Genomic DNA, 18,324 nt, shown 5'->3' on the forward strand with positions numbered 1-18,324 from the left:
TAAAGCTAATCCCTTCCCAGGAGGATGGTCCCCTCCTTCATCATCAGTCACAGCAAAAGGGTACCAAGGGTTCACTGTCTGCCAAATTCTGAATGACAGATTTATCAAAAGACACATTACTTCATGGACTAGAAAGGACATGATCTGGAGGACTGCAGTGGGAACCAGCCCAAAATGTCCAGGCCAAGGAATTAGTGGCCCAATTTTACAGAGAACATTTTACAGAGAATGAGGGCCCAGAAGGGCTACTGAGAGGGGGTGTATTCTGTTAGGGGCAGTGGGGATTGAACCCACAGCCGCACGTGTTCAAGGCTAGGGGACCCTGCAGTGGAGCCAGATGGACTCTAGCTCATTAAGAATCCTGTGGAAAATTCCAAACTAAGTAGAGTTAGGGTGACCCACCTCCAGAGGCTCTATATATTGGACCAGCATTAGGTGTGTCCCAAATTGAGGGCTAGATATAAGAAACCCTAACCTGACACTTTTGCTGTTCCAATAGTCCTCATAGAGTTTTCTCTGTGATACCACTATTTGCCTGGTTTGTTTCCTTCTTGTTTCAGATTCCTATTATCTCCTGGCTCTTGCCTCATTCCTGGTGCTCGGCTCCATTCCTGGATCATGTTCTATTCTGGTTTCCTGCCTTTTGCCTCCGCTCGGTAAGTCCTGATCTCTGCCTGCAGCCAAGGGCCCAACCTATAGGGCAGAGCTTTCCAAACTTTTCATGTTGGTGACACACTTTTTAGACAAACATAATTTCGTGACACAGTAATTCAGTCTACCAGCAAACCAGAAGTTAAAGGTTAAACGAACAAAATGTATTTCAACAATTTATGTATGTTTCCTTAAATATATACATAAATAAAATGTTTCACAACACAACCTATCTCATAATAAATATTTGCAGGCTTCCACTTCCTCCATGCTGATCTCGTACATTGTGAGATCGGCATAGAGAAAGTGCTACTCTTGCACATTCCTAAAGATTACATTCCTAAAGATTACATTCCTAAAAATTACATGTGCCAAAAAGTAATTTTTTTTTATACCTTTGCTGTCTGATCTTAGTTTTCTAATCGGTTGGTCACAGGCTTTTTTTTCCACCTTTCCTTTCTTGTTTTTTTGCCAATTCCTTTTACAGGGTCTTTTTTTCTATTTCTTTTCTCTCCATCTGTCTTCCCTCAAACACACAATCAGGTTCTCATTCTCACACGCTATCTCACACATTCTCACACACACAGGCTCTCACTCACATGCAATCTCACACATCCACAGCTCTCACATGCCTCTCTCTCATACATACATACATACTGTCTCTCTCGTGCACATGCTGTCTCACTCTCACACACACAGGCTCTCTCACTCCTACATGCTCTCTTGCTCAAGCACAGGCTCTCACTGGCACATGCTGTCCCTTTGCACGGGTTGCCGAAGGATGGGCTCTTCAGAGGCCCTGATCTTCCCTGGCCGTGACATGGGATCTGCAGCGGCCCTGCTATCGGGTTTCCTCCTCTTCTCGGGCTGCCGCGACGTGGGATCCGCAGCGGCCTTGCTATCGGGTTTCCTCCTCTTCTCGGGCCGTCGCAACGTGGGATCCGCAACGGCCCATTAATGCTGCTCTTCTTCTGTACGCAGCAGATGCTCCTCCTCCTTCCTGCCCACGCGGCTCCGGCAACGTTTTTCTTCCAGGGCTGCACAGGCAGGAAGGAGGAGGAGTGAACGTGGCCCTTTTCTTCGGGCCGTGGTGATGTAAGCTCCACCACTGCCCGCCGATCTTCCTGCTATAGTTCCCTGCTTCCGCCGGCCCTGTGGACCGGGCGACACACCTCCACACTACAGGCGACACACTAATGTGTCCCGACACACACTTTGGAAAGCTCTGCTATAGGGAATGGCAGCTGCTTTAGGCAAAAAAACACCTTCTCCAGAGCGCATAGGCTCTCTGAGAAACATTCCTGCCTGGGGTGGTGCTTCCTCTCTGCTCTCAATGGAACAGGCCATGACATACTGTCCTAAAGTTATTCAGCTACATTTACCAGGGTATCTTTGGCTGGGTATATTCCACAGAGTTCTTATCTAGATAAATTCCGCTGAATATCCAGATATAGTTACCTGGTTAAACTTACCAAGATAACTTTCCTGGTCACCAGGGCTTGATCATTATTAACTTCTTAGTTGCCAAAATATCTCTTTCACAGCATCAGAAAGCAAATATCTCTTTCACAGCATCAGAAAGCAAGTCAAGATCAAGCATTAGACTTATCCAACAGCTTCTGATCACTGACCAGGGAGGGAATACATAAAGTAGAAATGAGATCCATATGAGGTCCCTGAATCTGAAGAAACATTGTGGAAGCTTCTTGCTGAATCTTGAAGTCATGAGATCTCTACTTGTCACAAATGGGCTCAAACACAGACCATTTCACATCCTACTCTCTGGCCTCGGAATATTTCAGTTCAGCCAGTCTGCTTGTGAATTCATCTTTTCTGTTATATGAACTGCCGACAGGCCCTGGAGATTTTTCTCTGCTCAAATAAATACCTGAGCAGTCATACTGGGACTGCACATTCTTCCTTGCTTGGTTAGACACATCATGGTCATAGAAGAATTCAACTTTATTCTGATGTTCCTGTGAATTACCCAAGGATAAAAAGCCAGCAAGGCTTTGTGCGCTGCTCTCCTATCCAGAATATTCATACACAAATCCTTCCCTATCAGACTGCAAAACCCCTGGATGAATAGCTTCTTTAGAGTGATATCCCATTCCTGCTGAGTTATACACATGGAAATGAAAATCTACTCTTGAGAGTCTTCAGACAAGCCCTTCTCTATATTTCTTGTCTCATCATGTGTTTAGAAACTGGAATAAAGCCCTTCTGTGCTGCTCCCACTGCTTCAGCAGTTGTGCTGCAATGATTTCCTCTGGACTGTCCTCCTACGAGCCATCTGAATGGCAGTTTGCTATGAACCCCAATACACATACATATTGCTCTGCAGTGATTTTCTTCTGATAAATCACATTCCTTACTTGTTCTTTCAAGTCAGGGATCTTTGTTATCTGGGAGTTTGACAACCCTAGACAATGTTTGGAATCTTGCCTCCAAGTGACTTAAGTTCTGTGAGAGGCCTAGGCAGAATTTTCTCCTGTTGATGACTGAGTCTTAGGCCTATAAAAACTCTACTACCCTGTCCTGTCCCAATACATTCTCCTGGAATGAAGGGGCATTGATCAATAAATCATTGAGAATCAGATACAGATACAGAAAAACTACCTTATGCCACAGAATTGCTCACCTGTGTCCTGTGTAATGCTAACCCAAAAGGCAAGGTTAGTGGATCAGAAATGTGTCTCCTATAGCACAAATCAGATGTACTTTTAATGGGCTCTGGTTATCAACATTCTGGAACTCCAGAAAGCATACAAAAAACCCTCCAGTTGAATGGCCTGAATGATGAAGGATAAAGACTCCAATTTGATGGACTCTGATAAATCTGTTCAGTCTCTTTAAAGTTAATCTCAACCCCTACTCCCTCCCCAAACTCTTTGGCACCACAAGGTAGTTGGAATGTATTCTTATGTATCTCTGAACTTGTGAAACTTCTTTGACCACACATTTATTTATTTAATATCTTTTATATACCGACGAACGTTGGGAACATCTCGTCGGTTTACAGGGAACAGAACTTAGCAACAGGCTTTACAATTGTTACATGATAATAATAACAGACATCATGTATCTGCCTCTAACACCATTACAAACTGATTGAATTCACTCTGAGGAGAGAAGGGTGATAAGTGGAGTGCCTCAATGATCTGTTGTGGGGCCAGTTCTGTCAATATCTTTGTGAGTGTGTAACAGAATGACACTGTTTTATCCCTTTGCATATTTTTCTAAAATTCCCCCTCCCTGCGCATGGAGCAGGCCACCCGCCTATACGCGCAGACATGAAAATACTGTGCACATATGCGTGTAGGACCCATATTTTATAACATGTGCGTGACAACGAGTGCATGTTATAAAATTGATGCGTGGGTCTTAAAATCGACCCTGAAGTGTATTGGGAAGGATTGTTTCTTCTTCCCCAGAGATCCAAGGATCAGGCCTACTTCTGTATCCTGAAGAGGTTTTATCTTTAGTTAGAGTACTACATTCCTGTGATTTGGGCGCAAACATCTCCTACTCACTGAAGAGTCTGAGTATCTGGAATGTCTCTCTCCTTTGACAGAATCACAGTCAAAGGCAGAGCTACTAGGGGACTGTGGAGATCCGTCTTAGACACGCAATCCAAATGTATTCCACTCATTAAGAAAGGAGGAAGGAAGGCAAAACAATTACCATCAGGGTTAAAATGTGAGGTGAAAGGGGCTATTTTAGCCAAAACAAAACCTTCAAAAATTGGAAGAAGAATCCATCTGAAGAAAATAGGAAAACGCATAAGCATTATCAAGTTAAGTATAAAACATTGATAAGACAGGTGAAGAGAGAATTTGAAATGAAGTTGGCCATAGAGGCAAAAACTCACAGTAAAAACTTTGAAAAATATATCCGAAGCAGAAGGCCTGCGAGGGAGTCGGTTGGATCGATAGATGACAGAGGGGTTATCCTTGGCACAATGTCCCCTGCACATTTCTCCCGGGAGCACTTGTCCCGTGCTCACTTGTCCCAGATAACCTTGCTCTCAGCACCCTTGATTAGGGCAAACTTAACCAGGTCACGGGGAAGATAAGGCCATTGCAGAAAGACTAAATGAATTCTTTGCTTGTGTTTACTAATGAGGATGTTGGAGAGATACCGGTATTGGAGATGGTTTTCAAAGGTGATGAGTCAGATGAACTGAACGAAGTCACTCGTAACCTGGGAGATGTAGTGGGCCAGATTGACAAACTAAAGAGTAGCAAATTACTGGACTGGATGGTAATTTCAGATCTATTAGTTACAATTTATAACCTATCATTAAAAACATCCATTGTACCTGAAGACTGGAGGATGGCCAATGTAACCCCAATATTTAAAAAGGCCTCTGGGGTAATCTGGAAAACTATAGACTGGTGAGCCTGACTTCAGTGCCAGGAAAAATATTGGAAACTATTCTAAAGATCAAAATCACAGAGCATATAGAAAGACATGATTTAATGGAACACAGTCAGCAAGGCTTTACCCAAGGGAAGTCTTGTCTCACAAATCTGCTTCATTTTTTTGAAGGGATTAATAAATGCGGATAAAGATGAACAAGTAGATGTAGTGTATTTGGATTTTCAGAAGGCATTTGACAAAGTCCCTCATCAAAGGCTTCTAAGAAAACTAAAAAGTCATGGGATAGGAGGCAATGTCTTTTTGTGCATTACAAACTGGTTAAAAGACAGTAAACAGAGAGTAGGATTAAATGGTCAGTTTTCTCAGTGGAAAAGGGATCTGTTTGGACCAGTGCTTTTCAATATATTTATAAATGATCTGGAAAGGAATACAATAAGTGAGGTAATCAAATTTGCAGATATACAAAATTATTCAGAGTAGTTAAATCACAAGCAGATTGTGATAAATTGCAGGAGGACCTTGTGAGACTGGAAGATTGGGCATCCAAATGGCAGATGAAATTTAATGTGGACAAGTGCAAGGTGATATATATAGGGAAAAATAACCCATGCTGTAGTTACACGATTCCATATTAGCAGCTACCATCCAAGAAAAAGATTTAGGTGCATTGTGGATAATACATTGAAATCGTTGGCTCAGTGTGCGGCAGCAGTCAAAAAAGCAAACAGAATGTTAGGAATTATTAGGAAGGGAACAGTGAATAAAATGGAAAATGTCATAATGCCTCTGTATCGTGCCTTGAGTACTATGTACAATTCTGGTCGCCACATCTCAAAATAAACATAGTTGCACTTGGGAAGGTACAGAGAAGGGCGATCAAAATGATAAAGGGGATGGAATGGCTCCCCTATGAGGAAAGACTAAAGCTGTTCAGCTTGGAGAAGAGCCGGCTGAGGGGAGATATGATAGAGGTCTATAAAATCATGAGAAGTCTAGAATGGGTAAATGTGAATTGGTTATTTACTCTTTCAGATAACAAATGGACTAGGGGGCACTCTATGAAGTTAGCAAGTAGCACATTTAAATTTAATCGGAGAAAATTCTTTTTTACTCCAAGCACAATTAAGCTCTGGAATTTATAGCCAGAGGATGTAGTTAGAGCAGTTTATTTTATTTATTTATATACCGTCACTCTGTATACAATTGTGGTGCTTTACAGCAAAGTTAAAAACATAGTTATATTACACAACATTTAAGTTATATAAAATACAATCAACAATGAATTATTTTCATTAATGCCTCAGATATCACACAGCGTTTTACCGAATAGTACTCTCTCAGCAATCTATGACTGCACTACTTCGATTTATTTTTCCTTTATTTCTGCTTTCAAAGGCTAATTTAAATAACCACATCTTAAGGTCTCTTTTAAATATTTTCAAGTCTTTTGCTAATCTAAGTTCTGCTGGTATCAAGTTCCATAATTTTGGCCCTGCATTGAAAATAGCTTCTCGCGCAGCTCGCTCAAGTGCACGATACGAACTGACAGGATGGTTAAAAAACCTTTATTTACTGAGCGCAAATTTTTTTTGTGGAATATACATGTGTAAAGGATGCACCTAACCAGTCTGAAATATTTTAATTAATAATTTTGTATATTGTACATAATATTTTATATTGAATTCTGAATTTGATGGGCAACCAATGTAGGGAAATCAGTATTTGAGTGATATGATCATATTTTTTATTACCTGTTAAAACTCAAGCAGTTGCATTTTGTAACAGCTGTAATGGTCTGATTTTACTAGCCGGTAAACCCAGTAACAGAGCTTTACAGTAGTCTATATTGGCAAATATTAAATTCTGCGATACTGTGCAGAAGTCTTCATGATGTAACAGTGGTTTTAATCGCTGCAGTATGTGTAGTTTATTATAATCATCCTTCAATATCTTATTAATGTGCTTCTTCATAGTGTGGTTAGAGTCAATTTTAACTCCTAAATTGCGAGCTTGATCAGTTAACTCTATTTGTGTAGAGTCTATCATGAAATGGCTTGAAGTATTACTAGAAGTTTTCCTATTTAACAATAATATTTCCATTTTTTGTTTATTGAGCATCAATTTCATATGGATTAGTAGCTGCTATATTGCTTTAAAGTATATTTATAATAGCTTTAATGAGTGATAAATCGATATTTCATTGGGTACCAAGAACTGTACATCATCAGCATAAATGAAGTAAGTTAAAACAGGCCCAGAAAGTAGTCTGCATAAAGGGAGCATGCAAACATCAAAAAGCGTAGCTGAGTGTGCAGATCCCTGAGGAACTCCTGTTTCCAATTTTATATTATTTGAAGCATTATTGCCATTTCTCACCTGAAAAGAGCAGTTTGTTAAAAAGGAGGAAAACCATTTCAAAGTTAGCCCAGCTACGCCAATTTCTGACAGTCTTTGTAGCATGATTCCAGAATCAACTGCGTCAAATGCGGCGGACAGATCTAACAGAACAAGTAGATATGATTTACCTGCATCAAAACCATGTAAAATTGTGTCAGTGCTAGTAGTAAAGTCTCTGTACTGTAATTTTTTCTGAAGCCAAATTGTGTAGAATATAATACATTTTTCGAATCTAGGAGTTCATTCACTTACCTGAGTACAACTCTCTCAAGTATTTTGACTATTGTTGGTAAAGTTGAAATTGGTCAAAAATGATTAATGTCAGTACTTTTGTTTTTTAAAATGGGTCTTACTGAGGCACATTTTAGAACTGGTAGAATCTCACCCTCTTTTAAAGATAAATTTAATATTCTCATTACAAAGGGAGCAATATCGACGCTTACTGTTTTTAAAGCCTTAATCGGGATTGCATCTAAAGGATGATACGCTGGATTTAGATTAATATTTGTGTGGTTTCTAAATTAGAAATGCTCTCGAAGGATGACAATAAATCAGTGTCAACAGACTGTAAACTTATGTTTTGGTTTGCTATTTGATTAAAGTTTTTGGTTATGTTTTCAATCTTATCTTTGAAGAAAAAGGTTAACTCATTGCATTTATCCGTAGTTGTTTCTAGTTCCTGATTAATACAAAGCAAATGATTTATGGTTAGGTTTTTAACTGTTGAAAATAAAATTTTAGGATTATATTTTATATTGTGCATCTTTTTCTTATATTAATCTTTCATTGTTTTATTGATTAGATGTTGCGGTCTCCACCGCTTCCCCTCTTTTTTCTGAACTCAGAGCTCACCTTCGATGCCGGGAACGCCGCTTCCGCGGCTCTGCTGGGCCTGTGGGGCGCCCGCCATTACTGGGTCATCGCGCGCGAGGACGCGCATTATGGACGTACGGACACCGGAAGTCTGGCCCCGGCTGGGCTAACTACGCCACGCCCCCAAGCCTGATTTAACCGGCGCTCATCTGCCTTCTCATTGCCTTGCATCGAGGGTCGCTACTGTTAGTAGTTCTTAGTTGCGTTTCTGCTGTTCTGCTTTCCCGGTTGACCTCAGCTTGTTCCTGACTCCGCTTCTGCCTGCCGCCTGCCATTGACCTCAGCTCGTTCCTGACTCCGCTTCTGCCTGCCATTGACCTCAGCTCGTTCCTGACTCCGCTTCTGCCTGCCGCCTGCCATTGACCTCAGCTCGTTCCTGACTCCGCTTCTGCCTGCCATTGACCTCAGCTTGTTCCTGACTCCGCTTCTGCCTGCCGCCTGCCATTGACCTCAGCTCGTTCCTGACTCCGCTTCTGCCTGCCGCCTGCCATTGACCTCAGCTCGTTCCTGACTCCGCTTCTGCCTGCCATTGACCTCAGCTCGTTCCTGTCTCCGCTTCTGCCTGCCGCCTGCCATTGACCTCAGCTCGTTCCTGACTCCGCTTCTGCCTGCCGCCTGCCATTGACCTCAGCTCGTTCCTGACTCCGCTCCTGCTTGCCGCCAGCCTCTGATCTTGGCCTGCTCCTGAGACTGCATCGACTGGCTGTCAGCCTGACTCGGGTTTGTCTTCCTTACTCTCTGCCCGGTCTGGCTCCTTGCACGCTTCTAACCCCAGTCCTGCCTTCAGCAGGTCACAGCCTACGTTCCACTACAAACTCTGTTCCTGTTACCTGTCTGCTCCGCTCCGCGGCTTACTGCAGATCCCGGTCCTGCTCTCTACTGCTTGTTCAGCGGGCTACAGACTCTATCTACTGCCCCGCTCTCGCCGGGCCTTCCTGTTTCCTGCTGCTGGACTCTGTGGCTTACTCTTGCCCAGGCCTTCTCTATAGAGACTGTTACTGTGCTCCTAAGTCCCAAGGTTCTAGGACCCTACAGGCTCCTCCTGGAGGGTTCCTGGTTCCCGGGTGAAGACCTGTGCCTGTGGCTCTTAAGTCCCAAGGTTCTAGGACCCTACGGGCTCCTCCTGGGGGGTTCCTGGTTCCCGGGTGAAGACCTGTGCCTGTGGCTCCGCCTCCCGAGCTACTCTAACCAGGGTAGTTCGGTTCAAGGGTTCACACCTGGACTGCAGCTTCCCAGACTGCAACATTAGAGCTCTATTTTCTGACAGGTGTGCGCTATATTATCCTAATGTGCTTAAAGATCTGTGTTTTCACCACAGATGATCTTTTTTTCCTAAGAGCAAGGTCGAGAGTACAATGTACAAATCTCATCTTTGTGTATCTTTCATCACTCCAAATCACATAAAATCTTCACTGATGTCTTCATTGCTGTTCGTACCTCTGACTGTGCTTCTAAAACTGCCCCCCAAAACCTAGACCACCACCAAAACCTCACCCCGAGTTACTAGTTACTCCTCTTACAGTGGTATAAATAGTTTACTTATATGAGACTCTCTCTCTCTCTTTCTCTCTCAGAACTTCTCAGCTATTTTTTGCAAATTTATAGCAAAATGATAAATCTATTTATTTATTTATTTATTTTTAGTTTTTTTTATACCGATTTTCCTGCATAAAATGCATATCAAACCAGTTTACAATGAAACAGAATAAGCAGGAAGTAAAATTCCTTAGTCTAATACATTTAAACGTCAATAATGAAATAATTTTAAACAAAGCAAAAAGCTAAATAACATTAATAAAAGTTAAATTATTAACATAAACATAAATATAATTATATTAGAAGGAGCACAAAGGTTAGCACGAAGGGGAGCACAAAGGGGAAAACCCCTTCGTTGCGCGAATCTATATAGAGGACAGAAGGAAATATGAATCCTTCCCACGAGACAAGTCCAACACTAAGACAGGCCCCAAGGCAGAAAGTGGCACAGAGAGCAGGGAGCAGGCAGAGATGGAGCTGAAGCACTTTAGGTTGGTGCTCCAGCAGGTGGTTCTATGTACATCTTGTCCAAACTAGCATGAAACAGCACAGAAAGCAAGTTAGATTTAAAAAAATTAAATATAGAATCTAGGCTAATGTTTGTTAAAATAATATATAATAAATAAAAATTGAGTAAACTAACTCCAGCATATACAAGAACAACAACATATAAACAGTTCATCACAAAAAGATAATTAAAACTGAACAGTCGTGATTCTAAATTATGGACATCTATGTGAATATGACTCTCTCAGTCAATCACTGAAAGTCTAATTGAAAAGCCATATTTTTATGGCTTCCTAAATTTAGGATATTTTGGCTCCCTCTGGATATTTAAGGGAAGAGCATTCCATAATAAGGGTGCTTGGTAAGAAAACGCTGAATGCCTAGTTGACTCCAGATAAATTTCAGTTGGAGAAGGAATCTTAAGAAAACCTCATTGAGAAGAGCAAAGAAACACTGAGGGAAGGTAAGGAACTAATAAATGAGTTTGCCTGGGATATCAGAGAAAATCTAGAGGTCCATATTCAGCTTGTGGCTTGTTTAGTTAGCTGGATAAACTTATCCGGCTAACTTAGCTTATCCAGCTAACTTAAATCTATAAATTCAATGCCGCTTAATATATCTAGCATCTTAAAGTTAGCCAGATAAGTTTATCTGACTAACTTTAGGATAGGTGTATGAGTCTAACTGAATACCGGAGATAGTGGATAACATATCCAGTTAACTCAGCTCCTCCCAGTCACACCCCCAGAACACCCCTGTCTTATCCAGCTAAATTTTAGCCAGATAAAAAGTAATCCAGCTAAAATTTATTCGGATAAGTGTCCAAATATTCATTTGGATGGATAACTTTTGAGTTATCGAGTTATCTGGAGAATTGCTTCTGAAAATGGACCTCATGATGTCCTAAAACATCCTCTTTGAGAATGCAGGGGGAATGCAAGGTGTTCGGAGACTTCCACATGGGGAAGTCTCCGAACACCTTATCCTCAATGCCTGAAGTGCCTGCTTTATGTAAAAAAGTCACAGCTGCAGCATCAAGGTTCAAGGTTCAAGCCGAACTATGTCAGTTGTACTCCAGAGAAGCATGGTTGCCGAATGGACACCCTTTGATGCAGCTTGTTGGATTAAACAATAACTCTTCCGCAGTGTGGGAGGCATAAGAGGTTACTGCCAACAGTGGCACCAGACCAGCAAGTCAGCCCAGACCAACAACATATGCTCTAATGGAGGACAGAAGGAAATATGAATCCTTCCCACGAGACAAGTCCAACACTAAGACAGGCCCCAAGGCAGAAAGTGGCACAGAGAGCAGGGAGCAGGCAGAGATGGAGCTGAAGCACTTTAGGTTGGTGCTCCAGCAGGTGGTTCTATGTACATCTTGTCCAAACTAGCATGAAACAGCACAGAAAGCAAGTTAGATTTAAAAAAATTAAATATAGAACGAGTGTTTTGGGCAGGGCCGAAGGAGGAGACTAAATGTGCATTCTGATGTCATTTACTTATGTCGTATCTTTTATGTTCTATTCCCATACCTACAGGCTGATGCAATAAAACGCGCAAGAAAGCCGGCGCTCCAGGTTGAGTGCCCGCTCTCCTGACGCACACCCAGGCACCTCTCCTGGGCGCGCAATTCTGTATTCAAATTAGGCCGCGTGCTAATAAGGAGGCGCTAGGGACACTAGCGCCTCCTTATTAGCGGAAGCGGCAGCCGTCAGTGGGTCTGACAACTGACACTTAATTTTACTGGCGTCAGTTTTCGAACCCGCTGACAGCCACGGGTTCGGAAAACGGACGCCAGCAAAATTGAGCTTGTGTTTTCGAACCTGCCAACCGGCAGGCAGATTTTTTTTTTTGTACTTTTTTGTTGTATTTTTTATGCCTTGAACTCAACTTAATATCGCTATGATATTTAGTCGGAGGGTGTACAGAAAAGCAGTTTTCTCTGCTTTTCTGTACACTTTTCCCGGTGCTTTCAAGTTGACGCCTGCCCTTAGCCAGGCGTTAATTTATGAGAATAAAATGTGTGGTCAAGCCTCGCCTGATCTGGTTGCCCAGGTTTTGCTCCATGGCCTGGGAGGCCTTTGAGTCCTCGGGGTCTGCCTGAGGCCTGCTTCAGTCTTCGCCTGAACTTCCTGGTTTGGGCCCTGCTCTTCTCCCTAGAGGTCGGCCCGCAGCTCTTCTCTCCAGTTATAGGGCAAGCCAGGTGTGGCCCATCTGAACTCCTCCCAGGGAGTTGCTTGGTTCCTGTCCTATAAAAGGACTTCCTCTTCTCTCAGTCCTTGCTTCAGCAAGGGGCTAGTCCACCTAGGCTATGTCTCCCTTGGACTTCCTGTGTGTTCCAATGTTCCTGATATGTCTGGTCCAGACGCCAGAATGTGGGACCCATGCCTCCGAGAGTCTCCTCCTGTGTTCTGAGTCTTCAGATTCCTCGTTGCCTTGCCTAGTTCCGACTCTGGAGGATCCGAGGGGTTTTCACTACCCCGTGCTAAGTGACTTTCCGAGCTTCTCCCGCTGTTCTCGTGGTCCGCGACCAGCCTCCTGGCTGTGTAGGGCGTGTAGGAGACAGTGTGGTCCGCGACCAGCCCATGTCTGGTAGGGTACCTGAGGGTCCAGCTCATCCCTCTTGTTCCTGTCTTCGTCCTGAACTCCACTTGTGCCTTGCTCCAAGTTCCAAGACCTTGCTTTGACCGCTTCAGTCCTGTGCCATCCTGACCTCCGTCCGACCTGCCGCCTCTGCTGCTCCCTGCGGCAGGTCCGAAAGGGCTGGGAACGGTTGGAGGACCGTTCAGAGATCACCACAGTGTTGTGGTCTCCCGGGGCGTGTAGGTCGGCGGAGTGGCCGAGACTTGGACAGTCTTCACCACCGCAAGGGCACACTTCACTTCTCTTCCACCTAGACAGCCCTGGTATGCCAAGCCTCGAGTGCTTGCTCGAGACTGACGCTAGCCATAATAGTTTGTCTCCTTTTACATGCCCCTATTCCCCTAATCCAAGTCAGTTCCCTTCAGAAATGCATGCACACCATGTGCACATAGCTCACATAAATGTCAGCAGAGCAGGAGTTACCAGAACAAACATTAAAACAATACCTGGCATACACAAGAACTGGGAAAATAAATAATCTATTTCACTCTTTCAGGTTTTCTATACAAAAGTTCTTCCAGATTATATTCTTCTTCCTCCAGTACATTTGTATGATTAACAACTGTTCTAAGCACCTGACCCGCAAGTAAAAGCAGCCATAAATCTAAAGCATTTATTTTTCTTTAATCGAGGGCCTAATATGTTCATGAGGAAATGCAAATTATGTAGTATAGAAAAATGTTTCTTTGTACCTTTATAGTTTCAGTGGGAACTCCCGGCTCTGGAACTTTGTCCAAATAAGTGGCCAAGTCTTGATCGACATGTTCGAACACCAGAGTTAGCTTTGTCTCTCTGTCTGTTCGTGACACTGTACATACATCGAACAACCTGAGAAGAGAAAGCAGAAAAAAAAGGAAAATTGCTGGAAACAGAGCTCTAACAAACTGAACTTCAATTTCTTAATTATTCTCAAGGTGTCAGTTCCAGTTTAGACTAGTCTAGCACCTACAGATTTCTTTCTCCATAATTATAAACAAGTAGGTCTACAAGGAACTAATAGACAGAATGCACATGTGTACATTTACATACATATGTTGATCAGAAAAAAAAATACAGTAGTCAAGATTTTCTTGGGCCCCCTGACATGTCCTGAAAATGTGATGTGGATAGAACACCAAACACAAGTTACTAGTGGGGGATGTATAGAGACATGCACAGACATGGTGATCCCATAAGCCTACTTTCTTCCATTAGAGCATAAAAAAATGTCATTCACGATCAGATCACTAGTCCATCAAGTCCAGCATCGCATCTACGACAGTGGCCAATGTGGGTTGCCTAGAAGTACAGGGCAAATCCCAATATGAAAGTCTGCTTCATGGTGCTGTCCCAAGAATTGAGAGGTGGAGAAACCAAAGTCCAATTTGGCTAATAATTATTTATGAACCTGTCCTTCCTTTAAAACGTAGGCTATAAAAAGACTACAGTAACTAAGAGGGCTGTAAGTAGGAGCTTAAAAAAACCCAAAGTGTTCCTGTTGGCAAAGAGATACAGTAATTTACAGGTTTGCTGTGATATGAATCACTTGCCTTCCTGAAACTTAATTATGCAATATATTTCTTACACTTTCACACATAATGTCCATGCATTTTATTATTGGAGAGTGTAAGCTTGGCAGTGGTGCACTACTGCACCAACAACTCTCACCCATCAGGGTTAGTCAGATTAAGTAATGTTGTCAGGAAAGCTGATGCATTCAGGCTCTAAGGGAGGGCCAGCCCTTGGACCAGTGGAGAGTAATAGTTTGCCCATTAACAGGCCTGGCACTACCCAGTGTACATACTGTGTAATTGCACAGGGCAGCACGTCCGGAGGAGCAGCTGAAGAAAAAGCAAACCGCAAGGCCTCCGGTGGACCCCGTCCCACTGGTGGTCCGGAAGTAGAGGAGGCCCACAAGGCTGTCGGAGGACTGTATCCCACTGGCAGACAGGAAGAGGAAGAGGCCATGAGGCTGCCGGTGGACCCCATCCCACTGGCAGCCGAAGAAAGAAGGAGCCCGTTCTCCTTCTGCTTCTCGGTGCCAGCATACGCTGTCCAAAAATGTTCAGCTAGCATGTGCTCTATGCTTATCTCGCACTGCACAACTAACTTTGCATGGTTTGATTAGCACAGGGGCCAGCACATGAGGAGCAGGAGCAGAATGGCTCCCACTGGTATGTATGTGTGTGTGTGTGTGTGTGTGTGTGTGAATAAATGAGAGCCTGACCTGGGGATGTAGTGTGCGTGAATGGGAGCCTGACTGGCAGGGGGGGAGGGGGGGCGGTATGTGAATGGGAGCCTGACCGGGTGGAGTATGTGAATAGGAACCTGTCTGAGGTTTGTGTGTATGAATGGGAGCTTGACTGGGGAGTGTGTGTTTCTTTGAGCATGGGAACCTGACTGGAGTGTGTGTGTGTGTGTGTGTGTGTGTGTGTGTGTGTGTGTGTGTGAGTGTGGGTAGAAACCTGTCTGTGATGTGGGGGTGGGGTGTGTGTGTGAATGGGAGCCTGGCAGGTATATATGTGTGTTAATGAATGGGAACTTGGCTGGGATATGTGTGTGTGTGTGTGTGTGTGAATGGGAACCAGTCTGGGGGTGTGTGTGTGAAGAAAATTTGGGTGCCTCACTAAACCATGCCTTACTTAGGATGACTGGAAATAAAACGTTTTTAGGTATGGAGAGCAGAGAATTTTCCATCCTTATTAGTTTTACTTATTGGATGTCTGTTTCTGCCATTTTGAAATAATTTATTGTTCTTTGGGCAATTTTTTAAATTTTGTATGAGCTCCTAATTATTGGATGTTATTCTATTCTTAGATCATTGGAATTATTATTTTTACAAGTATAGTTTTACTAATATGATTGATTTATATTTCTTGATTTTATTGTTTGATGAATGATTTATGAGGACTGGTGATGTTTCTGTTTCTCCAATGCTGTATTGCATATAGAGAGTCTGACTTGTTGAGATTTCTTGTTCTGTTTCTATTTATAGTTTATGATCTCTTTATTCTGTATTTGGTGAGGGTGAGTCTGTGTTCTGCATGTTTATCTGAGGTGGGATATTCTGTGTTTAAAAAAAAAAAAAAAAAGAGGAGGTGGGCAACACAGTAATTGTTCACACAGGGCAGCAAAAATACTAGCACCGGCCATGTCCATTAGAGCCATCTCAGGGAGGCGAACAGGCAAAACCAGAGGTAAACAAAAAATATTTGAAGTTCCTGGTTTTACAGATGTTGAATTTTTAAAATACATTTTCAGTGATGAATCAGAAAAAGGTAACATAGCGCCAGTAACATACCACATTTTACTTCTTTACCTGTCTTTGAGGATGGCCCCCAAATCTGAATGCATGTGGGCTTTTAGTCAGCCTCTTAACATAACCAGGATGCACATGTGGAGGACAATTTTCAGAAGTCATTTATCCAGGTGGATACCGATTTACCTGGGAAAAGGGACTATCTGAAAATTGCCTACCCGTAAACTGGCTAAAAGTATGCATGCACTTTTAGCCAGAAGCGTTCCCGGATAGTGTTTTGGCAGGACTAGAAGATAGCATTTTCAGGTGTACATGCGCTATTTCTCAGCCATATCCAGCCTAAACAAAAGGCAGAGGTGAAGTATGCAGACTTCTTGGAGTCGCAGGCAATTTTCAAAAGGAAAATACACATGGAATTTTCTAAAAACATCTGAACAAACTCTGTGAGGGTAAAAATATGGGTTTGGAAATTTTGCTCCATCCTTTCCTTTTTTTTTTTTTTTTTTTTAAATTATGTGTAACCCCCACTCCAGATTATTTGTCTGGTTGTGGACAGGTGATCAATATAAGGAACAATCAATAAATTATACTATGTTACTAGGAACATCACAGATTCTTTTGCGATCGGGGGAAACAAAATACAGTTTAAGGCCCATCTGTTCCAATAATTGGTAATCACTTTATGCACCAAAAAATATTTCACCAGCTAACAGGAGTACTAGTAGAATGCACAGACCCTGAATTCCCTCTGAATGTGCTCTAAATCCCCCCCCCCCCCACCACCCCTCACACAGATATTAAAGAATAAACTCAAAGAATATAATACAATGCAACTTTACTGAATAAATATGATGAACTTCAAAACTGCAAAAATATACTTTACATATATACAGGCAAATGAATACTATGAGCCTAACTTTCAAACCTTTCCACGGTACAGCATTTGCATGCATGAAATTTAATGTGGATAAGTACAAGGTGATGCATATAGGGAAAAATAACTGATGCTATAGTTACACAATGTTAGGTTCCATATTAGGTGCTACCACCCAAGAAAGAGATCTAGACGTCATAGTGGATAATACATAGAAATCTTTGTTTCAGTGTACTGCGACGGTGAAAAAAGCAAACAGAATGTTAGAAATTATTAGGAAGGGAATGGTGAATAAAACGGAAAATGTCATAATGCCTCTGTATCGCTCCATGGTGAGACTGCACCTTGAATACTGTGTACAAGTCTGGTTGCCGCATCTCAAAACAGATATATTTGCGATGGAGAAGGTACAGAGAAGGGCGACCAAAATGATAAGGGGAATGGAACAGCTCCCCTATGAGGAAAGACTAAAGAGGTTAGGACTTTTCAGCTTGGAGAAGAGACGGCTGAGGGGGGATATAATAGAGATGTTTAAAATCATGAGAGGTCTAGAACGGGTAGATGTGAATCAGTTATTTACTCTTTCAGATAGTAGAAAGACTAGGGGGCACTCCATGAAGTTAGCATGTGGCACATTTAAAACTAATCGGAGAAAGTTCTTTTTTACTCAACGCACAATTAAACTCTGGAATTTGTTGCCAGAGGATGTGGTTAGTGCAGTTAGTATAGCTGTGTTTAAAAAAGGATTGGATAAGTTCTTGAAGGAGAAGTCCATTACCTGCTATTAATTAAGTTGACAATAGCAACTGCTATTACTGGCATCAGTAGCATGGGATAGACTTAGTTTTAGGGTATTTGCCAGGTTCTTATGGCCTGGATTGGCCTCTGTTGGAAACAGGATGCTGGGCTTGATGGACTCTTGGTCTGACCAAGAATGGCATGTTCTTTAGTAGATGCACTGAGATTAATGCTAGTATTTTATAAATCAATGCTCCGAAAGTATGCACATATGTTTCAATACAAGCAAATATTTCCAATGCAAAAAAGCGCATACTTTCTCTATTTTATCAATTTATGTGCATATATTTTAGATGCGTAAAAAACATGTACATGTAATAACCCTAATTTATACAAAGAAATAGGTATTTTATAATTTGTGCGCATATTTGGAATCATCAGTTCACAAAAATCTCCGTCAATTCACCCAGGCCTACTCTAGTTC

General features: G+C 42.4%; 1 protein-coding gene across 2 annotated transcripts in view; it reads right to left on the bottom strand.

The window, feature by feature from the left end:
* The window catches only part of CDK6 (cyclin dependent kinase 6), a 451,799-nt gene that overhangs the window by 318,079 nt on the left and 115,396 nt on the right, over positions 1 to 18,324 (bottom strand). For both annotated transcript variants that reach the window (XM_029588881.1, XM_029588882.1), the window contains exon 3: positions 13,683 to 13,818. In XM_029588881.1, the coding sequence (XP_029444741.1) occupies positions 13,683 to 13,818 (136 nt within the window). The remainder of the gene's footprint in view (positions 1 to 13,682; positions 13,819 to 18,324) is intronic.

The sequence above is a fragment of the Rhinatrema bivittatum genome, chromosome 2, assembly GCF_901001135.1.
Source record: "Rhinatrema bivittatum chromosome 2, aRhiBiv1.1, whole genome shotgun sequence".
In the NCBI taxonomy this organism is placed as follows: Eukaryota; Metazoa; Chordata; class Amphibia; order Gymnophiona; family Rhinatrematidae; genus Rhinatrema; species Rhinatrema bivittatum.